General features: G+C 43.4%; 1 protein-coding gene across 3 annotated transcripts in view; it reads right to left on the bottom strand.

Moving 5' to 3' along the window:
* Window positions 1-26,006, bottom strand: part of FAM169A (family with sequence similarity 169 member A) — a 369,278-nt gene that overhangs the window by 285,836 nt on the left and 57,436 nt on the right. For all 3 annotated transcript variants that reach the window (XM_086960774.1, XM_086960772.1, XM_086960775.1), the window contains exon 2: window positions 8,328-8,465. In XM_086960774.1, coding sequence (XP_086816900.1) covers window positions 8,328-8,462 — 135 coding nt within the window. In that variant the 5' untranslated portion in view covers window positions 8,463-8,465. The remainder of the gene's footprint in view (window positions 1-8,327; window positions 8,466-26,006) is intronic.

Genomic DNA, 26,006 nt, shown 5'->3' with positions numbered 1-26,006 from the left:
TAACAGCATAGCTTAGACATGCAACAGAATATTGTACCTCTGCCTTCCTTTCTTCCCAGTTCTGGTCACCTTACAATTAATTGGGAACAATGGAGGGATGGTTTTAAGGCAATAGGCGGAGATGATTTTACTCATAATAAGAAGTATGCCTTGTTGAAGCATTGTTTAGGTCGGGAGGAAAGGAACAGTTTAAAGCACTTTCCTCACAATCTTTACAAGTGCAGGGTGATGTTGAGGATAGGTATGTACCTGTGCTCAAAATGTTAGAAGCAAGGTTTGAACCCCATAAGAATGTGATCTTGGACAGACACAAGTTTTATAGACGACATCAATTACTGAAACCGGTATAGAGTTTTGTTGGGGTATTAGGAACATTAGCTTCCACGTGTGAGTATAAGGGTTTTGAAGATGAGCTAATTCTGGATCAGATAGTTGAGCATATCAATAATAAAAAGATTCAAGAAGTTCTACTCACAAATTTAAATTTAACTCTGAACAAAGAGGTGGAATTGACTTCAGGCATTGAAAGTGCAGAATATTACATGGCTCATGTGTCTGTTTCTAACTTGCCCAAAGAAGTAGTTGCTGAATTGCAAGCAAATAAAGGAAAAACGAGAACCTTGCGTCAAAAAAGTTAATGTGTTATAGATGTGGGAGCATTAATCATTAGGGAACTCAACTTTTTGCCCTGCTTTTGATAAAATGTGTACATTTCACCAAAGTAAGCAAAATTAAGAGAAAAGCAAAAGGAAAGATGGTTAGTATTGTGAGTAAATAGGGTGATAATTCCAAATCGTCCAGATCAAGAGATGAATGTGTCATTTTGTATGAGAATTGCCTACACAAGATTCAAAGAATGGGTCACAGTGTGATGCTTGAAGATGTATCTATGATTAGGAGACTCTGCCCTAGCCTGGCTGAAATCGTTCATCTCCGAACGTACTCAGTCTGTCTGCTTAGGCTCCTTTTCTGCTGCCAAAGTCAAGTCTTTCTGTGGGGTGCCCCAAGGCTCTTCATTATCCCCCTTGTTATTCAACTTGTACATGCGGCCCCTTCTTTTCGCTCTGAGAAAGCACAAAGTCACTGTATATAACTATGCAGATGACTTGCAGCTCGTTTTCGTTCTTAACTCCCCAAATGCGGTGGAGGACTTCCAAGCCACTATGACTCTAATCCAGAGTTGGATGTCCTCAAATCACCTCAAATTAAACCCAGGGAAAACTGAGTTGATCCTGCCCGGCAAGAGCGAAATCAGTTGGAGCCCTAACTTCTGGCCTACTGATATGGGCCTCCCCCCTAAGAAATCTCTGACTGTAAAAAGTCTGGGGATAACCATCAATGAGGACCTCTCGCTAAGATCCCAAATTGGAACCGTGGTTTCTTCTGGATTTTTCCAATTGAGGAAAATTAGGAAAATCGCCCATTTCCTCACTCCCTCCGCCTTAATTCAGGTGGTCATGGCCCTAGTCCTCTCCCACATCGACTTCTCAAACAGCCTATACCTTGGCCTACCCGTAGGACAACTCAGAAGACTGCAGTACTTACAGAATCAGGCCGCCAGGCTGATCTGCAAAGTACCCAAAAGGGAATCGATCAAACCAGGCCTAGAGAGCCTGCACTGGCTACCCGTGGCTCAAAGAGCCGAATTCAAAGCCGGATGCATCATCTTTAAGGCTCTGCAAGGCAAGGGACCTCTATTCATCAGACAGCTGATCGGAAGATACGTTCCCTCACGGAACCTAAGATCAGCCCACAAAGACCTTCTTGAAGTACCTCGCTTCAAGAAAAAACGACAAGGCGGCAGCGGCTTCCACTTCCTAGCAGCTACCCTATGGAATTCTCTGCCACTAGCCCTCAGACAGAGTAAAGACCTCCTTGCCTTCAGAAAGGCATTCAAGACTCACCTCTTCACAAAAGCCTACTTGAAATAACGCTCCCGGCAGACTCACCCTCTGTTATGTTTTTTATCTTCCCAGCGCCAAGAAGCCCTCGGGCGTATGTGCGCTATATAAATTTTTAATAACATAACATAACATAACATTGTCACGTGGATGCGTGAAGTGTGGATGTGAGCATGATGGCAGACTCCAGATTGGTGTTTATGTAGATTAGAGTGAATGGTTGGAAGAATTTCCAAAATAAAGTTATTGAACTGAGCAAATCTGCAATCAGACCAGCAGCTTATGGTGGTAAACCAATAGACGTTATGGGTGGATTTGATACCACAGTGTCCTTTAGGTTTCAATTTGTTATATTGTCGCAGGAACGCTCTCAGGAAACAGAATACATCTGATTGTTGCAGACTCAGCGTCAAAATTCGGTCCATGTCAACTATTATGCACATTTTTACTTCAAACAAAGAGCCCAACAACCCCTCCTCCCTTCCTGCCCCCTTCGGGTACCTGTGACAAATAACCTTATATCTTTTATGTCTGTGATTCTGGCTGTGTCCACAGTGTCCTTTAAAGAAATTTCTTCATCTGCTATTGTATAGGTTGCCAGATATGGATCGTCTCTATTTGGATATTTAGCAATTTAGACATATAACCCTGAGCAAGATTTTTTAAAGAAAGAGTGTATAAGCATGTGGGCAATGCATGCTTCATAGTGGGAAATGAGATTTCCCAAGGTGGTGAGTTTGGAGGTTTAAAGGGATTTAAGCATAAAATACAACTTAAAGAAGGAGCGGAACCTGTGGTATATAAAGTGAGGTTCCGTTGATGATTAGGCAGAATTACATAAGGAACTGGGCAGGTTGTGTAAGCAAGAGATCATTGAGTCCACTGAAGGTTCAGAGTGATTGTACCATTTGTGCTTGTGCATCAACCACCGAATGGCAGTTAGCGAATGTGTGCTGGTTTGGAGTAGGTAGTCTGGATTATTTGGGGCATATGTTGTTCACATGTGTGTACAGGCTAGGGTGAATCTAGTTAAAGCTATTGCTGATGCTCTTGTGCCTGAAGGAAAGGATCGAATGTGATCTTTTATTTGTTTCCTGGAGTTCTATTCTCAGTTCATTCTGAGATGTGCTGAAAGAACACACATGTTGCATTCACTTCTCAAGAAGGCTGAGAGATTTGTGTGGAATGGCATGTGTAAATGGGAAATAATGTTATCAAAAGTAGTGTGGCTATTTCTATTTCTCTTAAACCCTTTGATACGAACGATTTTAGCACTGTGGTTACTGACACCAGTCAGTATGGTTTAGAGCTGTTTTGTAGCAAAGGAGGAATGGAAGAGATGAAGTTGTGGCTTTTGCTAGACATAGCCTTAGGGTGCTGAGTCATCTTATTCAGTTAAGGAGAGAGAAGCGTTGACGTGTTAGTGTGGTGTAGATAATTTTTTCCTTTATTTGCAGGGTTCTGAATTTGTTGTGCCTGTAGACCACAAACCCTTGGTTGATATTTGTACCACAAAAAGGGTGGGACGATCCATACTGAGAATAGCAAAATGGTAATACAGATTGCAGGAGTATTGTTATAGGATGGAATACATTCCTTGTGTTAACAATGTCATGGCTGATTATCTTTCGAGATTGCCTCTGATGTGTGATCATGAGGATCACAAATTTTTGAAGGGGTATGAGGAGATGGTAATCCATGATTTGTCTAGTGTAACCAAGGCGGCCCTTTCTGAATCTGATTCGTTAGACACTTTAAAACAGGATAGTTATCTTGATGTGGTGGTGGGATATTTAAAAAAGGGTTGGTCGAGAAATAAATAGTCAGATACTGTGTTGGATGCTTATTGACATATAGGTCTGAATCTCTCTGTAGTGAAAGGGGTTCTTCGTAGGTCCACTGCTTTGGTTATTCATGAATCTCAAAGGCCAAAAATTGTGTTTTTTTGCATATGAGGACTATATCAGAATGCGTGCGATGAAGACAAGATTTAGATATGTATATTGGTGGCCTGGTATGGATAGAGAATTGGAACAATTTATAAGGCAGTACATGTATTGTGTGGCAGTAATAGGGTTGAGGTTATCATTGCGAGCTCTGTGAGTGACGTACCTGTTCCTGGAAAGGTGTGGTAAGAATTGGCTGTGGACATAATTGGTCCTCTGGGTGTGGGGAAAGGTCAAGTTAAATATGGCATTTCGATGACGGATTATTATTCCTGATAGCCACAATGAGATTGTGTCTCACAATGGTCCTGTTGGACTGAATACTCTTGAGGTAGCGTTTCCTTAAACGTTTTGCTTTTTCCTCCTGGGTTTTGCTGATTCTCTTTTAGTAACCTTAGGGCTCTGGGCACTTTCCCACTGTAAATGCAATGTGAATGTGCTCGCACCCTTCCAACACATGTTAGGAAGTGGTGCTTATCTAATGTTTTTAAACATGTCTCAAACCTGCCATTGCAGGCCTGTGTGTGCACACGTGCGCCTATGATGTTTTTAAATATGTGTCAGGCCTTCCATTGCAAGCCTGTGTTTGTGCACTTGCATCTATGATGTTTTTGAACATGTCAGGCCTGCTATTGCAGGCCTGTATGCACATTTGTACTTTTCCTCAGGTTGGCCTTTCCTAACCACAGGCCAATCTTGAGGAGACATTTCACTACCACTAGAGCACCCCTAGGTACGGAATTTGCAACTCTTCGTTGTGTGTAACCGGAAAGGTCTGGTTCGACTCAGATTAACGCGCACCAGACGTTGTTCCTTCTTCCCAGGAAGGTGCAGAGGAGCAGATTTCTGTTCCATTGTGCCCGGATCGCCTGAGTGCTACTTTGATCGACATGTGCCATCAGTGTGAAGGATTAACTGCCCTTGCCTCACCTGTCCATTAAAACTTTGTGTTGCCCGCTAGTATTGCCCAGATGGGGCCTGGGTGTTGGGAGTAATTAAATGGGCTGAGGAACGCTTCCAAGAGTGATCGGAAGCGTTTTAAGTGACTACAAGACCACCCACCACTTGTGCCTGGCAGACCTGGGCTGGTGCCGAAAGGCCAATTGCGGAACCCTTTAATTGAATGACTGTCACCATCAGCCTGTTTCTGATCCGCTTACCATGGGTGAACTTCTCCAGTGGTGGCTAACCCCCATTTGTCGACTGCCACCTAATTACCCTTGCTACCTATCCCCGCCTTCTTCTACCCTGACTAAGTGTGACTCCAGCCACAATCGGCATAGTATCAGGTGGAGGATCCTCTGTCTCCAACCTGTGGGTGCAGGGTAGTTGGGGTTAGCTGAAAGGTGGAGGAGGGCTTAGGCCACAGGGTTTACATTTGTATTATCAACTGACCTGCCGGATATAAGTTGCACCGCATTACGGTGCTGTGTGTGAGTGTTCTCCATATGGAGCTGCCTGATATTCGTTGCACTGCGTATCAGTGCTGAGTGAGTGTGTGGGAGTGACTGCACGAGTATCGTCTGTTATTAATTACACAGTTCAGCTCACGTTGGTTCCTTCCCAAAGGAAAACTATGTTTGACATTGGTTTTTACCCATGCAGCCGTGGCCCACAGTGCTGGTTACAAGTGTAGTAATTATCTGTGTGTACACATTACTGATATTGTTGTGATCTGGGGTGCACCCTATACCTGTGTGGTATTGAAGTGTAATAATTGCCAGGGTGGGCCAAGTTCTGACAATGTTTTGTACCGCATAAGGGTGATGAGAGGTAAAGTAGGATCTTCCCCAAGTGTGCACACTACTGATGTCATTTGAACACGGTTGGGCATAGTACTGCTAGTAATTTTTCCAAATGTGATTTATGTCCCAAAATACATGATGTTAAGTAATGTGTGTCAAATAAAAACTCTATTTATATACACCAAGTGTGAAGTCCCTTTTGTGACGTTCATTGTATTTATTGTGTGAGAGTATTGTACCAATGCTTTACACATTGCCTCTGTGATAAGCCTGACTGCTCAGTGCCAAACTACCGAAGGGTGAGCGCAGGATATACAATGAGTGTAATCATCCACCTCTGCACCGCCACAGCCAACCAGAAAGTGCCAGTTCCTGTTTTTTTCTTATGAGTTTGAAGAATTTCTTAAATAATTTGGCATCAAACATGTCACTACTTTAGTATTTCATCCAAGAAGTAATGGTCTTGTAGAACACTTTAACAGGGTAATAAAAGAAAATACAGTTATCCTTGGAAAATGGTTTGAATTGGATGCAGGAAGTAAAAAATCTTTTGTGGACCATATGAACTACGCCCAATGGGGACACCAAAGTATCTCCTTTTGTGTTGTTAAAAGGGAGTTTACAAGGTTCAAAGATTAACAGAATCTGGATGGAGAAGAAGATGCTATTGGAGGAGATCATAAAGAGTAAGTGTGAAAGGAGAAAGGTGGCTCAAGAGAAGTATGTTAAGGTGGTATTGTGATATCTGAATGTGGAAGAAGGTGATTTGGTATGGATCCCGAAACCCTTAGTTGGGAAGGGAAAGCAATGTTGTTTTCTAGTCCAAAGAGGGTGAAGAGAGTGGGAGCACATATAGTGATATTAGACAATGGATTTGGAGCGAACTTCCAAATCAACACCCTGAGGAAACTTAAACCCTTCCTGCCAGCCAAAGACTTCCAAACTGCAGTACAAGCACTAGTAATCCCGCGAATTGAATACAGCAGCATCGCCCTCTGCCGTCTCCCGCTAACGACTACTGCACCCTTAAGAGCTTCTCTAAACGCTGCAGCGAGACTCATCACGGGGTCAAAAAAACACTCACATATCTACCCTGACTTGAAATCCTTGAACTGGCTGCCGTTTGAAGCCAGAATACATCTGAAAATAGCCTGCATGACACACAAGGCTGTACACCTGAGCTCCCCCGGATACCTCACTCAGAAGCTGTCTATCTCGGGCGGCTCTAGAAACACTAGAGGCTCAAACAATCTTCTGCTAAAACCTCGAAGATTCCGGACGGAAAAAACCTATAAACGCTCTTTCTCAGGAATGGCACCCAGGATCTGGAACTCACTCCCTCCTGAAACCAGGCTCATCTCCTCCTTCACACTTTTTAAGAAAGAAGTAAAAGCTATCCTCATGGCCAAATACACTTGACCTATTAATGTTGAGCTGTAAAGATTCTGCACCGATTTTTATTATTCTGTTCGATTCCTATGACTATGTGTTTTACCTGTACTATTGGCTTACCTGACTATCTGTACACACATTTATCTGTAATATTTGCTTTATTGTTGTATCGCTGCTACTTTACTCCTTAATGACCTGTTTTTCATTCTCTTGTTGGTATCCCCTGCATTGTAAAGCGCTCTGATATCTGCAAAGATCTTGTTCGCGCTATATAAAACTTTCAAATAAAATAAATAAATAAATGGAAAGTGTTGGAATAAAGATAAAGTATGATTGTTCGTAGAGGAAAACCAGAGGACTACTGTGCAAAAGAAAGTCTAAGTTGCAAGGAAGCGCATCAGCAGGTTGTGCTCATAGGACGAATTCCTGGAAAGAGGGATGGAACACATCAATTGGATGCTCTGAAAAATTCGTCCCGACCAAGCTTTCTTCCGTTTAAGCTAGAAAACTAATGTTACATTTATTCATATGGCACCTGTATGTGCTACAATGTACAATTTTCATTAACAATTAGCTTAGATGATTGTAGTTAGTGGAAATTTAGGTTTTGAAATATATATATATATTTTTTGTTTAGTTTATACATATAAGGCGGAAGATATGTTGGGTTCTTAATTGGAATTATAAGGGACCCGTGGACTGTGGCTTGTTAAAATGTTGGGGCTTTGTGATATAGGTGGGCTTGTTAATCTTTGAGACGATTGAGTTCAGTTGCTGTTTGCCTGCTTCCCTGCCGGTCCTATATGATGATACTTCTATAAAGGTTATGTTATCATCCTTACCTGCAAGTGTGTAACTTTTCCTTCAACAAATGCTCAAAAGTCACGATTATGGAGGAATCAATGCAATTTCTGTATAGGTATTGCCAGTTTGATTCTTATTTGTGTCCAGATGTCCCCAACCTGCTCCTTTTCAGTCCTGCTTGCCACCTGTTCCCCTGTGGTCCATACGCCATAACATATTGACACATAAACAAAGTGGTACCCAAGAGTTCTGTTACTTGATGAATGCTGGTGTTCATTCGTCCCTACACTGCCCTTATTTTGCCCGTAGTATGTCTCTGCTGCACCTGTCCCTACCCTACCTACGGTGCATTCCTGGTTTGTCTGTCTCCATCACATTCTAGTTTGCTTTTGCCTGGTGTCTCTCGCTCTGTAGTTTGGGAGAGCCCTGTAACACCCTTTTACTGTTTTACTATTCAAAGCCAGTGCTGTTTGAAGGAGACTCTACAAAAATACCTTTTAATATAGACTGAAGCATTTAGAAAATACTGTGCATCTTACATCGCTTTTTCCAGGAGTAGAAAAAATCTCTGGATTCCCAGGGTCTCCACAGCGAAGGTCAGACAGGTAATCTTCAGCAGAGCTCTCCAGATCGTCATGGCTGCAGTCATCCAGTATGTCAACCGGGAAGGACATCTCCTAAAAGAAATTCAAAATATACAGCTGCTATTAGTCAGATGAAGAAACTGGGTGCTACAACGCAGGATCATTTTTGCAGAATGCATGCCTGCGCTTCAATGCTTTTTAGGTCCACTTTCATGAACAGGCTTTTGAATGATCTTCTCATGTTACTGTTTCATTTTCATTGGCCAAATTCGGTGGCGTTTGAATTCAGGGCTAGTAGTCAAACAAAACGCCTATTTTTCAGATGTTTTAAAAATATTTTTTTATGTTAGATTTCATGAGCCCTAAAGAGTTTTATGCATGCGCAAACACTTCTAACCACCTCCAACCCCGGAGATAATTCAATGAAGAGATCTTCCCTTTCCTAACCGCTTGTTTATAAGGGGTTTGGAATTAATCACAGCCCCTTACTTATTAATACAAAGGTTCATCATGATGCCTTGAAGCTAGAAAGAGAACTGAAGCTGACTGTCCATTGCGTGGGCTTTTACAAGCAGGTCAAGTGCTGGTCACCATCCAGCATCATGTGGTGACACTGGGGTGGTTCATCTCCCATAGACTTTAAGTAGAATGAGGTGTCCCTAGACAACGCTCTTAGCTCTTGCTATGTTCAGCGTCTACAATGAGTACATTTAGCAGCGGAACTTAGTCTTTAGGCATATGGGAGATTCTGTCCCCCGATACACGATGACAATGTAATCCACCTGAAATCCTCTACCACTGTAAACAGTTTTACACTGAAATCTTGTCAAGAGAAATTCAAGGCTTGGATGTCACAACACTTTCTAAAAGTAAATTCTCCAAGACAGAAACATATTTGACCCTATGCTTTTGGACACATTTGAAACAAAAAGGTTTCTCAGCGTCCCTTTTCTCCACAGTAAAATTAATGCATTTCACCCTAGTTCTGCATTAAATACTATCACTCGGATCAACCAGATAGATGTCCATTGAAACAACGAACAAATCCATGCTTCTCTCATTTACACGACACAGGCAAACTCACCTCTTCAGCCTATTTTCCAATCAATGCCTCTTCTTCTCACCCTAAACCAGTTGTACAGAGCTCCATTTAATGACTTGGGTTTGCTTTTCTTAATTGAAATTGAAAAAACCATTTATATAGTGCGATAGCTACCCTTAGGCGTCCTAGCGCTGCAGAAATCACGCTTATTGCAAAACGGTTGAGAGCTATTCTGTTTTATTAAATAGCAGGGTTTTTAGGAGTTTACGGAAGGTGAGTAGTTTGGGCTCTGATCTGAGTTGAAGAGGGAGGGAGTTCCAGAGTTTGGCGAGATTGTGGGAGAACGAGCGGCCTCCATACCTGGCTCTCTGAACCTAGGTATTACGGACAAGAAGGAGGATCCAGATCTGAGCTGTCGGGTTGGATGGTAGGCGGTTATCAGGGGTTGGTTAATAATAGCGCTTGTTCTTCAGAAGGATCGATGTACAATGCACATTGCCTTAAATTCGATCCTTGCCCTCAATGGGATCCAGTGGAGGTCCTTCAGTCTGGCTTTGACTGGGACTCAGAGGGAAATTCGAAAGAGGGTTCTAGCTGCACAATTCTGAATAATCTACAGCTTGTTTAGAGTAGTCTGAGGTGTCCCTAGATACAGAGCGTTCCCAAAGTCTAGTCGAGACAAGATCAGACCCTGGCACTTTAGGCACAGGGGCAGGTCCCAGGCAGGGGGGCCAGAGTGGGTCATTGGTGTTGTGGATGGAATTGCCAAGGAGCATGAGCTCCGTTTTGTTCCCATTTAATTTAAGGCGGGAAGATGTCATCCATTCGGTGACTGCTTCCAGGCAGTTCTTCAGGCTGGAGGGTGTGGTTTGCGGAGGATTAAGAGCCACCACGTAGGTGATGATTTTTACTCCGAAGGGGCAGACGATCTCAGCTAGGGAGCTCATGTATATGTTAAATAGTGTGGGGCTCAGTGAGAAGCCCTGCGGGACGCCACAGCTAAGGGGCTTGCTGGGAGAGGTGTAGTCACCCTAAAAAACCTGGAAGGAACGGTTGGAGAGGAAAGACTTAAACCAGGTGATTGCCGTTCCAGAGATTCCCTTCCTGCTAAGTCGGTGCAGTAGGATGTTATGGCTTACAGTGTCGAAGGTGGCACTTAGGTCGAGGAGGATGATGGCTGCTGAGCCTCCATTGTCCATGATCCTCCTGGCTTCCTCTGTTACTGCGACCAGGGCGGTTTCAGTCCAATGGAGGGGGCAGAACCCCGTCTGGGTGGAGACTAAGAGGTTGTTGGACTATAGGAACTCTGTTAGCACAGTATTGGCATGTTTTACCAGGATTTTACTGAGCCAAGGCAGCAGAGAGATGGGTCAGTAATTGGAGGGGTTGTTTTGATCTAAGTTCGTTTTTTTAGGAGGGCTTTGACCATGGCTCGCTTCCATGGGAGTGGGACAATGTTGGTGGATAAGGAAGCATGGAGTAGTTCTAGAATGGTTGGTAGAATGTGATTAGTGACCGAGAGTAGGGTACGTGGTGGTGCGGGGTCATTAGGGGAGCCGGATTTTCGCAGTCTGGAATAGAGGTGGGGAGCTACGACATCTGTAGCAGTCTTTGTAAATGACTGCTAAGCCTCCACCCCTTCCCACTTTGTGGTTGCTGCGTAGTATTTGATAGCCTTGGGGGAGGTCCTGAATGAGGTCGGGTTCTGACTCAGCGTGCAGCCATGTCTCTGTCAAAAATAGAGCGTTGGGTTTTATCTCTTCTAGCAACATGGAAATTTCTAAAGAATGGTTGGGGAGAGACCTACAATTTAAAAGGTGCATACTATGCTGCGAAGTTTTGGGTGGGGAGATGGGGTGGAATTGAAAGCCACACTGAGGGCAGATAGTGTGTTGGCTGCAAGGTCCCAAGAAGAGTGGCATGTGGAAGGAGTTTCCCCTCTTAGATTGTGTAAAAGGTTTGGGCTGTAGCTCCTGATGTGGGAAGGTGAACAGGCATGGGTTGTGGCCCCTGGCCCCGGCCGCGGACGGGTGCAGACGGGCTTGCCTTTGGCGCGCCCGCTGCGCGTAGTTAATGGCATCCGGTTTTATGGGGCGCTGCCAGTGAGATCCACCAATAGCGCTGCCCCCTTCTCCCCTCTAACCCGGAAGTGCTCAATGTTCCGCTCCTCCCTCCACAACAATCGGGAAAAATCCTGTGGTGGACCGGGGAGGTGCGGGGAACCGGGCGTCAGAGGGTGCAGGAGTGCAGGTAAGTCAGAGATTTCTATTTAAAACAAGTCTAAAATGCGGCGATTATATTCAGCTAAAACATAGGCTTGTTTTAAAATTTTGCTAGAAAGGATACCAGGGAAAGCAAGATTTGTTCTTGTTGAGCGCGCGTTCTTAACAGCGGAGTTCTGAACCATATCTCTTCATGTGACTTGTATTTCGTATTTTGAATTGTTTCAAGTATTCAAAGTTCAACTGGGCTCTACGTATGGGGCCCAAAGTCTAACAGTGGTACAGGTGCGCCGAATAAAACTTTTAAATAAATAAGCAAAATAAACACCTACTATTTGCATTTTTAATTTTAATATAAACTGAGTTTACTATTTACATATATATCGACGAGAAACAGAATGCGTGCAAGCAGTGTCAGACAATCCACGGTATATCTTCTGATTGTAAAACGTAAACAAATATCCTTGTATCGCAAAATAACTTTGCACCTGAAAAAATATTAACATACACTAGAAAACCTTAACAGCTGAAAATGTGCGCTCTTTTTACAAAGAACTTCACTGCGTTCTCTTTAAATTAAAGAAGGTGAAACTAAAGGTTAGAATAGCCCAGGTTTAGTTAGTAAAGGCACAAAAGTATATTGTTTTGCTAAAAACAGCAGTATGGGCGTACACACCGCCAGGGTTGTAGATCACTTACAGGTGCAGTTCTTGGCTGAAATAGTCCTTTCTTTGCTTCTAGTCTTGCTTTGGATTACAGACCATGTCGTTTTGTATCACACGAGTGATCTTTCCCAACTTCATTATATTTGCGCTCTTAAGCCAAAGAGCCTGAGCATGCGCACTGCTATTGCCAGGGCGCCTGTCAGGGTATCCCACGAGTCCAGTACATATTCCAATGGGCCCCTCACAACTTGACAGGGCTCATCGTAGTCAGCTTCGTCATTTCCCACCAGGTATGGGCAGACCACCCACGGAGGCATGTGGCATTGGCCAGACTGCTCAGTCAAATACCTTACACCCCATGGGGTCAAGGCACTGTCTGGCCGTCCGGATGTTCAGCAAAAAAGCAGTTAGGATTCAAGTTTCACAAAAGATGCGTTAACCACCAGGGTTTCCGGAGAAAGGTAATCCGAGAGGAACTTTGGCCCTGACAGTGGGGGCCTGTCCTATCGGGCAATCTGCCTCTGACCACCGAGCACACAGCATGCAGCGCGGGCAGCAAGGCTCTCAGTGAAGAGCTGAGGATGCTCCAGAGCCGCAGAAGACAGATATCGAAAGGTAGGCAATATTCCCATACGGGGGATGATAAAACACCACAGGTAGTTTGAAGATCCCAGTAAAGACCAGCACTGCTGTAAGGAGCAGGAGATAATGTATCTCCTAATCATCCTTTCATGCACCAGAACTCCAAGTCTGACATATCAACTGCATCCAATTCTGAGCCAAAGAGTGCTTTCATGTATGAACATCTCTAGACTCTGGGCAGAAGGTCACAATGAGGCTGGTCCTCAAAGGATGCTTTGAACGCTTCCTTAGCCACTAAGAAGATCACCTCTGTTTTTGAGGTCTGGGACATCGCCAAAGGTGGCTCGAACAGCAGCGCCGGAGACGATATCAAAAGCATCATTAATGCCAGGCCCAATGGGTTTGTTGGAAAAGAGGCGGCTTCCTTACAAGCAGCTTTCAGGTCAGATCATGTGAAGGCACAAAGTTGAGTCATCAATGGTCCTGAAGAGTCAGCTGCCTATAGGAAATGTTGGAGGCCATGATTGAAGAGGGGCAGCCCGAAAGGTCCAACAAGGCCTGCTACAATGCCACAACCTGATCCAGACTGTAGATACAAAACAGTAACGGATGGAACGCTTGCATTAATCTCAGTCACTGGTAACTGCTCGAGCCGCATCCCAGTCCATCATTATTTTGCACACCACGCCATCTCAGTTTGGACCCAGTTATATGCAAAGCAGTCTTGACACTGCTCCAATTAGAACAGTCCAGCTCAAACTACCAAGCCAGGTCCTCCCTGAACTGGAACACAAGCAACCCAGGACCAGTTTTGCCCAAGCTATGGATTCATCAGCCTAGTACAGCTTGGTTCCAGTGTCACAATGTGCACAGGACCCCAATCTGGGCATACCCATCCCACTTAGGGCGACAAACTAGTATACAAAAAAGTGATGGATGGAATGCTTGAATTAATCTCAGTCACTGGTAATTACTCGGTCGCATTCCAATCCATAGTTATTTTGCATACCATGCCACCTCAGTTTGGACCCAGCTATATGCAATCCAGGGATCAAAGCCAGCATTTCATCCATCACCTTGTTATTTTTGCATTTGAAGCACTAAGTGTACTGCAGACTATTTAGTCATTAGAGCCAAGCTGAAGACCCCATAGCAAGGGCGAAACCGGTCCTGGATTACTTGTGTTCAGGTTCCGGGAAGACCTGGCCTGGCAGTTCGGGATGGACTGTTCCCATGAGGAACAGGGTCAAGACTGATTTGCGATTGGCTGGATCAAAACTGAGGTGGCATGGTGAACGAAAAACGATGGATTCGGATGTAACCTCAGCGACTGCCAATGGTTGAGATTAATTCAAGTGCTCGATCCATCACCTTGTTGTTTTATACAACCTGAGACAGATCAGCAGACAGAATCGAAAACTCCATGCAAAGCTTCTTCAACATGGAATTTGGCTCTGAGGAATAAAAGCAAGAAGCTTGCATCGAAGAACAGTGCCACTGACTCCCTGAACTATCGTGATGATGGAAACGTTAGCTACACGAGAAGGAAGAGAACTTGTCTTTCTTGTGGTATTTCTTGTATCCCTAATGAAAGGACCCTTCGGAGGACCACTTTTCTCAAGAAACGTATCTGAGGGAAGAAAAAGGCTCCTTCTACGATCTCCTCAGGTTTCTGGGCCGGGAACAACTTGGCCAATGGCTTTCTGAATTCCTTTAGCTGCCTGGAGGTACCGGAATCCCACATCAAAGGATTGTAACAAAGGCCCAGGAAACAAATGCACGTTGTGAAGGACTGAAATGGACATATGGTTGCAACAACATTAACTTGATTCAAAGCTCTTGGGTGACATTTGAGATTGTCCGCTAAACAAGTATTTTTAGAAATTAAAATAATTTAGCAGATATTGGGAGAGCTCTGAACCTGCATAAGTAAGGCATACATGTAAAAACAGGCCCGGACACTTGTGTGCCAAGTTGCATTGTATACAGTCAGTCAGTCATCAAGCTTTATTATTGGCCATAGGCCATAAAAACAGTACAAGAATAAAACAAACAACATTAGACTGGTTATAGCGTACAAAGAGGAACAAACATTTTTTTCATAAAACACAGTGGTATAAAACAGAGAACATCAATAAATACCTTGAGGTTGGTTTTAAAAATGTTGATAAAATGATTAATCACAAGCCGTTATATTACTTAAATTAAAACATTAGATACTAGGCGGGAAGACTAAGTTTATAAGTCTAGCCGCTTTACCGGCCCCCTTCATTAATTGAAAGAATAGAACCACCTAGGCACTGTGAGCAATATCAAGTACCTTAAGCTTGGCCCTTCTGAGGCACCACATGGAAAATAAAAACCTAGAGGTCACGAACACCACTAATGGGGAGGAATCGAATTTTAAGATGCAATACACTTCCTGGTAGTTCCTGATACCTAGGTTTCTACACAGTTGGATGATCCATTTGGCTCTTGCTTTGGCATGAGGGGCAGAAAAGTAAAACGTGTAGATCAGATTCTACACTGGCGTTACAGCCTGTGCAGCCCTTGGGTGGGGAATTTACACCTGCCCACTTGTTCGTGAAATCCCTTAATGGTAGTGTTCCATGTCTGAATTGCACATAAAGTTTTTTAGCTAGAGGGGGTTGGATACTATCCAAAAATTGTTCAAAACGACATGCGCACTTGACCTCCAAAAATCTTGAGCTTAACACCCCTATAGCGCTATTCTGATATAGGTTGGCCAGATGGTAATCCTTAAGTGTTAATGCAAGGGATTTTTGGGAGGTACAGGGACATGTCTGTTCTGGTGTAAGCCATAAGTCAGCCCTTCCCAATGCGTGACATAGATGTTTAATGTGCATGAGCCAGGGAATCCTCCCTGCGCCCTGAGTAAGTAGGAATTCCTTCAATTCCTCCCTGTAGTGAATGAGCTCAGGGGTGCTCCAAAGACGTCTCCAATAAAATAAGGGGCGATTAGCAATTATGTCCCTAATTGTAGTCAAACCTACGTTTAAGCGTAGTGGAAGCAGGGGGGTGCTCTGGGGAAGACATAATAGACGTCTCAGAAAACCATTCTCGATCGTGTCCAGTGAGTTAGCGTTGGCATATCCCGAGAGCTCAACTCCATACAGCGCACCTCCCCTTGCTTGGGCCTTATATATTTCTAATGGGTAGCATTTTTTGTGGGCAGTCATTGTGTACCTTCAAGATACCCCCTGAAACTTGTGCAAGTTTTAAACTTGCTTTAGCCAGCCACATGGGACCGCCAATCCATACGATCATTCAGAGTAATCCCCAGATAGTCGAATGGGGAAGTTCTTTCCAGGGCCAGACCGTTCATATGAGGATGGGGACAATTTACTGTTATTGCATGGTAAAACATGTATTTGGTTTTGGAGAGGTTGATCGCCAGGTTCTTTATAGAGCAGAAGTTGCAACATGCTTCCAATGTTCGCTGGATGCCCATTGATGATTTGAAAACATTGTATACAGACCTGTGATATCACTCGCGGTACTTGATATCAGGCCCTGTGAGTTGTGTGGCACGGCCAGGCTTCACTGTAAAGCTACTGCCAGGAGAAAATGTTTCTGAATCCTGTCTAGCTTCTGACGAAACCCATAACGTGAGGAATATGAAGAACGATATAGCAGCCAACAGAATCATGGAGTTCCAGGGGTACTCCCTTTCCACAATGCTGACTTCACTGAATTGTTTACATGGAGTAAGTACTAGCACTGGACGGCACCAGGAGGAAATGTGCAGAAGCACATATATTCAGGTATTTTCTTTTCTTTTCTGGGAAACGATTCTTTGTTCCAGAGAAGTCCCTTCACCTACATCCACATGAGATATGGTAATGCATCCTTTCCTTTCTCACAGTGGAAAGGAACTGTCTCGGATTTAAAGCAAAAAATGTATATAGATTGCCATGGTTGGAAACAACCAGAGGTTTCGGATTATTACATGTGAAAGGGTGAGTAGTGGGAGGACGGAGGAGGTCTTTAACGATATAAGGGATAAAAGGCTATAGTATGAAAAAGAATATTGTATTTAATGGGCTAAACATTATGACTAATTATAAACCAACATTTCATCATTCTGTTTGTTCTGGCTAAGGTGAAGGAGTGAGCAGTGATAGGCTGGCCAAGGGAAAGGAATGTATCTCTCGAGTTGCAATCAGAGTTGTCAGATGAAGATGATCTGTTATTTAGATCTGACTAGCTGGTCCCACAAAGTACCCTCAGGAATAGTATGTTTGGAGGTTAGTGATGAAAGCATCTCAGTATAATGCTCAATAAAATGAGATGAAGGGGGCTGTACTTGGTGGCCAGCAATGGATAGAGATGTACAGAGACCTATCTGCAACATGACAAGGGACTTAAATGCAAACCCCGCCCATGACTAAAGTTGGAAGCCCAGGGAGAATATGGGAAGGGTGTGTGTAGATTTTTAAGGCCTTTCAACGTGCTTCCAGAGATTCAGCAATTTGCCACTGTACTAGCAGACAACTTGTTCACGTGGTTGGAGGAGAGGTTTGTATGTACTACAAGCACCAAGCGCGTGATTACATCCCTAACTGGTATTTTAGCAGGAAAGGCTTCCCTAGAGGTTGGTATTTGACAATGGCGTACAAAAAAAAGGAGGCCAGTGAGTCTATCAGATGATCAGCAATGGAGCTGTGCGCGCATGGTGAAGAGGACTAGCTGGAATGAGTTGGTGGAGTGGAACCCGGTACAGCTGCATGTGATGACTGTATTCCGAACACGTCTCGCTTTGTACCCCAACGCTGTGCTAAGCAATCTAAGTAATCCACGGAGAAAGAGAGACCGATTAGTTCCATACAAGTTTAAGGACTATATTCTGATCTGATGTTTAATTCTGCTAATTTGCCACATGTTGTCCTGCCAGCTGTTACCAATTGTTGTTTGTCTGGAATGTTTTACCAATTGTTTTGGTATCTTTGTTCTAATTTTCCTTTTGCTACTTTTTGCTGTTTGATCCATTCCTTTTTGTTTGTTTTGGTGGAAGCGGGGAGGTGTGTTATGTCCTGCCTGGGCCACCATACCATCCTCAACTGTGTGGAATGCTGATCTCTGTGAAGTAAGCTTTGGAGGATAGAAGAAAGCATTGGGGAGAAAAGGCCGGTTTGTGGAAGCTGAGGTTGCCAGTGTGGCTGCCCCTTTTCTAATACCATTTCTAAAATAAACCAGTTATTCCTGCCATCTCTTCGTCTAATCAGTATCTCACCCTCTAAAAACATTTCTCCTTCGTTGGGCTAAAAATGTGTAACAGATCAGTAGCCCTCCCCAGTGCGCTATGAAATTCATTACAGTCCACCTTCCAGACAGCTGGAAAATTCAGAATATTGCAGTGGGCCTAAAGGCTTTGATATTTTCGTTTAATCACATCTTATAAAGTGGTATGATCTGGGTGAAGCAAGCATCTTAAATTGTAGAGATTATATGAATGAAAACTGGTAAATGATGATTTAATGGCAGTAAACATGCACTCAGACATGTGCACATAAACGAATGCTGCCAGAGATATTAGCTTTAGCGATACTGCTAATACGTCACTCACGTCACTCAGCAGCTGGTTGCAATAATGTTATGCCTACCATAATAAATACCTTTTTTTCCCAGCACCATAAAAATAAAATTTCGTTCCATCCTTTGCAAAGATAAATGACTTAACAATGACCGAACTACATACGTGTCTGAAATGAGCATTCACGGGTGTGTAGGTACTGGTGCGTGTGCATGTATGTGAGCTATTTATTATTTATTATGACATTTATAGAGCGCATGAATCACCCCAACCGGGGTATCTCCGTGCTGTGACTGGATTCTCCAAAGAAAGCCCATCTCTTTCTACTGAGAGCTTCCGTGGCTCGCATGAATGTAAACCTGTCAGGTCAAATTCTTGTCAAGTTTTGTGCCTTGCCGCACATTTTTATGAGGCCGTGCTCTGATTGGTTGGGAGTTATTCCAGCTTGGTGACCAGACCCGATGTAGCCTTGAGCATCCCAACTCATCAAAGGCGCTCAAGCTGAACGGAAATTGAAGTGGAAAAGAATGTCCGAATAAAAACAAAAGAAGACGACGAAAACATTCGCCTTTATGCAGAGATGTTTGTTATCCTCCGACTGTAATCGAACGCTGCTACCCCAGTAAACATGGTGTCATCATAAACACTTCATGCCCAGGCCCAAGAATATTCAGAATATTTATTTACATAACGGCATACCATTTGTGCAAATTGTGTTATGTGTCTGGCACACAGAATACTGCAACCGCTGGGCTATTTTCATCAAATGACTTGAATTGTTTAATAGAAGGATGTGAAAAAGAAAGTACACCTTTTTGAGACACCAAGGCTTTTCATATTAAGACATATCTAAACTTCATCTAGTCCTCACAAGTCCTAACAGTAGATAAATATAAGTGCAAGTAACACACATACATTTCAATCCGTCATTATTTATTAAACATAAAGATTCGATGCATATTAATGTCTAAAGCCATAGGATTTTTAAAAGGGTGTACCTAGTCTTTCGCATCACTGCAGATAATGGATAAGACGACTTTTCTTGAAGATGAGTGCGCGTGTCCTTTTTGGACTTGTGTGCCGAACAGGAGAAGGGAAACTTGGCTATTCCAGAAGATGCCGTTCACCTCTACACAGTTCCACCCGCCTCACACTGGACATTAGGGGAGATGCACAGGTACAACATCTACTCCGCCTTACACGTAGGGTCCTACACAGCGATGCTGGAGGAGTCCCACATAAGGGCTGCAGAAGAGATGAAGAGGCCAGGCGTTCTCCATGAATTCCTCCTCATATGCCAGAGGTGCGCTGATCCACCATCGTCAGGCACATGTTGCTTTTATACCAACACCAACAGTTGCACATAGAGAGGGAAGATGCATGCTAGTAGAGTGGGGACCAACAGCAAAGTCATTGCAGTCAGAGTATTCGGAGTGTTACCATGGGTTTGTCCACGGACGAAGCACTTCCTTTATCATTAGAAGCTCCTCTCAATGTCCCCAGCCTGCCTGCTTGGCCCTCAACCGGGAGAAAGCTTTTGACATCGAGCTGCAGATACCACTGTAATAAGCTAATCAAATTTACCTTTGGTGGACGCATTGCACGTCTGGTCAAATTGCTGTACTCAGATCCAAGGGTCAGAATCCAGGTGGGCAAAAATATTTCATCTTCAATCAAGATTTCCAGGGGAATGGACAGGTTTGTCCCCTGTCTCCACTGTTATTTGCATTATTCGTGTAGCGAATAGCTATCATGTTGCAACAAGAGGGGAGAGAATAGGGAATCCCTTCGGCTGATAAGAGGCCATTCTGTCTCCTTATATGCTAATGACTAGATATTGTACGTAAAAGACATCAGTGGGGATAACGCGTTTACCACATAAACTACTGTAACATTCAGGACTCTTAGGCCTCCAGGTCAACTGTCCCAAGGCATGCTTTTTCTCTCCACACTGCGGGCCCAATTCACAGAGCTATCTTAAGACAAAATCTTAAACTTACTACCATTTTGGTATTCACAGAAGGCACTTACACATTTTGGTATTCACAGAAGGCACTTACTCATTTTGGTATTCACAGAAGGCACTTACTCATTGATGAGTAAGTGTCTTCTGTGAGTACCAAAATGAGTAAGTGCCTTCTGTGAATATAAAAAAGAGTAGGGTATATGCTATATTACCCTACAAGGGTCTTATAGGTTAAATAAATATGCCAATGAGGTGTAAGCCAATTTTACTATGTTTAAGGGAGACAGTACAAGCACTTAGGCACTGGTTAGCAGTGGTAACGTGCACAGAGCCATAAGGCCAATAAAAAAAAACAGCAAAAATAGGGGGGTGAAGGCAAAACGTTTGCCGGAAGAGGAAGACCACACTAAGGCTGACAGATCTAACAATGGCTAGAGTCTGCAAGCCCTAGCTTCTAGTTAGCATGGCTGGCAGCTACTGAAAAAGGAGCCTGCAACTGTCAACATAAAAACCTTCTCATATTTGTACTCACAATGCCTCAAGAATGAACATCACTTTACTTACCTGTCTGCCTGGGTACCCCTGGTTTAATGTACTACAATGACATTGTTCTAAATCTGCTGTCAAAGTATAAGATATAGACCTTAACAATATTGGGAATATTATTTAACAAGCAAGAATGTTCATCTGTAAAATTGCATGCTTAAACTCCTGAATTGCTTACCACGTGTTATTATCCGACCAATACATTTTTTTTTTAAAGGGAGCCTGATCCCAACAAGTCTTGCGAGCTAGATGGCTGAGGAGACACAAGGCGTATTAACAGCCACAGAGGAAAGTCATTCAGCATCTCTTGTTCAGTAAGAATAAGTGGAGGATTGTCACCTCAATGAATCCAAGGGACTAGAGGGGCTTGCAAGGCTGGCTGACCAGTGAGTTTTTTCCAAAAAACAGAATGGGGCAGGCAGCCTCCATATAAATGCTTAACAGAGACCTACAATTAATGTTTGCAGCCGTGTGCTCTTTAAGCATACAAGCCACAGTGACTGACTAGTTGAACATTTCGAAATCGGTGTATAATTCAACAGTATTTAGGGGTTTATTTCGAACTATGAATTTTTGGGCTAAACATTTGCATAGCACATATGTACTACAATTTATTTATATTTATTTTTAGGTTTTGTATAGCGCCAGAATCGACTCCAAGGAGTATCTCTGCGCTTTGGACGCGTATGATTTACATATGCAGAGCCTGTGGAACTTAAAAGCGAAACAGGGTGGTTTAAGTAGCCTTCTAAAATGAAGATGGTTCGAGCATTCTCTTCAGTGTAGTAGAAGTTCATTCCAGTATTGCGGGCCAAGATATGAAAGAGCCTTTCCTCCTAGCTTGCTCTCCTGATTCGGGGGACCTTCAGCAAGTATTTGGCGTTAGATCGTAGGGACCTTGAGGGTTGATAAAAGGTGAATTTTTCTGACAGATAGATGGGGCCAAGATTAAACAATGCGTGCAACAGACTTTAAATTTTATCCGTTGGCGTATAGGTAACCAGTGGAGTTTCAAAAGAAGAGGGCGGGATGCTGATCTAGGAGGCATATTCAGGACCAGTCGTGCCGCTGTATTCTGAACCACCTGAAGTCGAATCGAGGTTTCATTGGCGGAGAGCAACAGACTGTTACAGTAGTCCAGGCGACTCAATATGAGTGCCTGAATCAGAGTCCTCGGAACAGAGTCCAGGAGCAAAGGAAAGACTTGTCGAAGTAGGCCCAAAGTGTAGAAACAGGTCCCCACTGTCTGACCAATATGTTCCTTAAAACTAAGGGCATGGTCTAAACGGACTCCTTGGTTCTTAACGGAGGCTTTAGGATCGGGAGGAATCCCAAGGTTGATAGGCCACCAATTGGGTGACCATTATATGGGAGCCTCTCCGAAAAAAAAAAAATCAGTTTTCCCAACATTACATTGGAGGAAGTTATTCTTCATCCAACATGAGATTGCACTCATACCCAAAGAGAAGGTCTTATGTACAGTGGGAGTGAATTCATTGAAAGGGAAGAGTAGCTGTGTGTCATTTGGATATGATATTGGAATAAACCCATATTTTCATAGAACACTAGCCAAGGGAGCCACATAAATATTGAATAAAGTAGGACTCAGGCAGGAGCCCTGTGGTCCTCCCTTGGACAGTTCCATGGGTGCCGAACGATATGGGCCTAGGTTAACCGCCTGAGATCGACCAGATAAAAAGCTTGACATCCACTGAAAGGCGGAGTCTCTTAGTCTAATTTCCCTCAACCTTCTGAGTAATATTTGATGGGAAACCATGTTGAACGCGGCAGATAGGTCCAATAGCACCAGAATCATAGAGTGGCCCTTGTCTAGAGTCATTTTGATGTTATCTGTGACTACTAGCAGAGCTAATTCGGTGCTATGTTTGGGCCTAAAGCCTGACTGGGAAGAATCTAAGCAGCCTGAGAGTTCGACATGGTTTGAGAGATGTTTGTTGACATATCTCTCTACTAAGTTACTCAGAAATGGTAGGAGCGAAATGGGCCGAAGATTGGTCAGATCAGTAAGAGGGGCCTTGGTGTTCTTGCGAATGGGCATTATCTGTGCAGCTTTTCATTCCGATGGAACAAAACCTTCCTCTATTGACAAATTGAGAAGATGTTCAATCAATGGAGATAGTTGAGGGGTTAGGGTGCTGGCTACTCTAGCAGGAATCAAATCGCAGGGCGAACCAGATTTCACTTTATGCACTAAAGCCTCTACATCTGCTGTAGTCAGTGGGGTGACATTTTCAAGCAACATGGAAGGGATTGATTCTGAGATTTCTGTGGTCATGAGAATCTGATGTGGATTTCCTGAATAAACAATTTTTTCATTAATTAGTTCTATTTTCTTGTGAGAAATATAATGCAACGTCATTGCATAGTGTTTGTGAGGATGCTTCAACATTCTCACAGGCCTTAGGTTTTATAAATGACTGAAGAATGTTGTATAGAACCTTCGGCGCATTACCAGCCAAAGTAAGTGGGGTTGAAATGTGATTTTTACGTGCAGTCTTGATGCTACTATGGTAACTCGACAAATAAATTAAAAACTGGGTTTTGTCACTTTCCTCATGGGTAATACGCCATTTCCTCTCGTATTTCCTACACATTTATTTTATATGTAACTGGGGGGAGAACCAGGCAGCTTGCTTGCGTTTAGAGTGAGTGGGAAAACGTTTCAGGAGGTGCAAGGTGGTCAATGGTCCGAGTTAGTGCCAGGTTTTTATTGGTTAAGGCTTCTACTAAATTGTCTGAGGAATTATTTTGTGGTATTTCCAGAGAGGCTTGGAAACTCTATGGAGAGTCTTTTTACCTTGCATGTGAGTCGTAAAGGGGTCCAAACGTTGACCCCTGTGTTCTTCTTTAAGGCCCTCAATGGAAAATTCAATTAAAGCATGGTCAGTCCATGTTAGTTATAGTGGTGACTCACACCATACATTGGGGGAGTTAGACAAAATAATATCTAGCGTATGGCCGGCCGTATGATTAAGACCTTCATACTGTTTATTTAGGCCTAAGAGTGCTAGGTCGTCCAGAAAGGCTAGTGACTCAGCATTGGGGGTACATTCGCTATGGATTGCCATGCATGCAGAGTCCAGCTTGTAGTAAGAATATCCAGTGAATGGAGAATGCTGCTCCTAAAAACAGAAGCTGAGCTATCTCACTGTTTAAGCTTACGATTCCCATATTGCATAAAATAACAAGTAGTGCGTAAGGTGATTAAAGCTCTGCACGGTGTCAGGTATCTGTATCTCCAAGCTCTGAGTGTGGCTCATGGGGAAGCAGCAACAGAGTCTAAGATGGTGTGTAGCAAGGGTATTACATTTAGTCTTAAAGAAACGTGTGCTAAATCAACCTTAGAGTGTCTCCGCAGCTCTTGTGTTAACCCAACCTCAGGGGCTCTCCGCTGCTATTGTGTTAACCCAACCGCAGAGGCTCTCCGCGGCTATTGTGTTAATCCAACCTTAGAGGCTCTCCACAACTCTTGAGTTAACCCAACCTTAGAGGCTTTCCGCGGCTATTGTGTTAACCCAACCTTAGAGGCTCTCCACAGCTCTTGTGTTAACCCAACCTTAGAGGCTCTCCACAGCACTTATGTTAACCCAATCTTAGAGACCCTCCACGGCTCCTGTGCTAACCCAATCTTAGAGGCCCTACGCGGCTCATACCCTGGTGCACGACTCACTTTCTCGGTTTGACCTTCCATTCTGATTGTTCACATCCTAAGCTAATTCACAAGGGTGGGTTATTGGCCGATAACATTAGATGTCCAGACACCCAATCCTTACTATTTTAGCACGTGCTGTAGGTTTTTCTGTAAACAAGTGAAAGTCTTAAGAAAACAGAAGCACTATTATCCGCTTTGTACATCATAGCTATAACTAGGGATGCATTGGTCAATGCATCACGTCGTCCAGGAAAAAGGGCTACATTGTGATCCAGTTAGGATGTGAAGGGAAATGCCACTGCCTGACAGAATCCCTTTCTGAAAAGCAGAATGTGACACAATAGTAGTAGGACAGTTTAATCCAAAAAGTTGTGGCAAACATATAAAATAAATATTTTGCACAAAAAAGTTGGAAGTAAAAAAAGTCATATTTTCTACCACAAAATTTCGATGTCATAATTTTAAACACGCATTCTTTTCTTTACATTGCAATTGTCCCCTCTTTGTCCATGTACAAAAACAGCATTGGGCTTTCTGCCTGCACACTCCATCTATTGTCCTTCTGGTGTGCCTTTGTGTCCTGTTAAAATCTGCAGGATGTATGTGGTAAAGAATAGTAATGTCCAACTGTGGATCCTTTTCCAAGAGATTTATTCGTAACTTAGTGCACCACCAAAGAATTACAGGATACCCCAGGTTAAACTGCTCCTCCTCGCAGAGAGTCCTCCAGTGAAAGAATGCTCTAGGGTATATGCATTCCTTCAACACTCAAAGATGACATCACCAAGCAAGACAAATAAGAGCCCACAACACAGTATCTTCCCTATTTTCCTTTCTGTCACTTTTCCTCTATTCACACTCAGTTTTCCATACTGTTTTTTAGGTCTAGTCTGCTGCCAGAACGAATGTGAACCAAAGAAAAATAGCTTTAAAAAGCACTACTGAGAGAGGGTCTTTGGCTCCACCCACAGGTTCATTTTCTTCAGCACAGATTTTGATTTGGCAGACGTCATGTGCTTCCAGTGAAAGAGTGCTTGTATTACATGTTTTTCCATGTAGAACAGCTTTTACTCAATGCTCAATATAGTAGGCCAGCGTTGGTTATGGTGACAGACCAATGATTCAGGCTTCGGTCCTGATTTGTCTATTCTAAAAATGTACAACACAGTCAGTAGGTCTGACTTCTTTTGTATAGCATATGTTACAGCCAATAGGTCCATAAGATGGATTGCATTATACTGTAACACTGTATTAAAGTTTGTAGAAAGGGTTTTTGCCACATGGAATTTCTAGATTACCACAGGAATCAAAGGCTTTGTTGACGGTTACCCCAGTGAAAAATGCCTTGGGATAAAAGAAGCACACTCTGAAAATCCTTGTTTTG

The sequence above is a fragment of the Lissotriton vulgaris genome, chromosome 3_1, assembly GCF_964263255.1.
Source record: "Lissotriton vulgaris chromosome 3_1, aLisVul1.2, whole genome shotgun sequence".
Taxonomy (NCBI): Eukaryota; Metazoa; Chordata; class Amphibia; order Caudata; family Salamandridae; genus Lissotriton; species Lissotriton vulgaris.
Note: the sequence above shows the minus strand (reverse complement) of the source record. Positions and strands in the feature narration are given on the sequence as shown.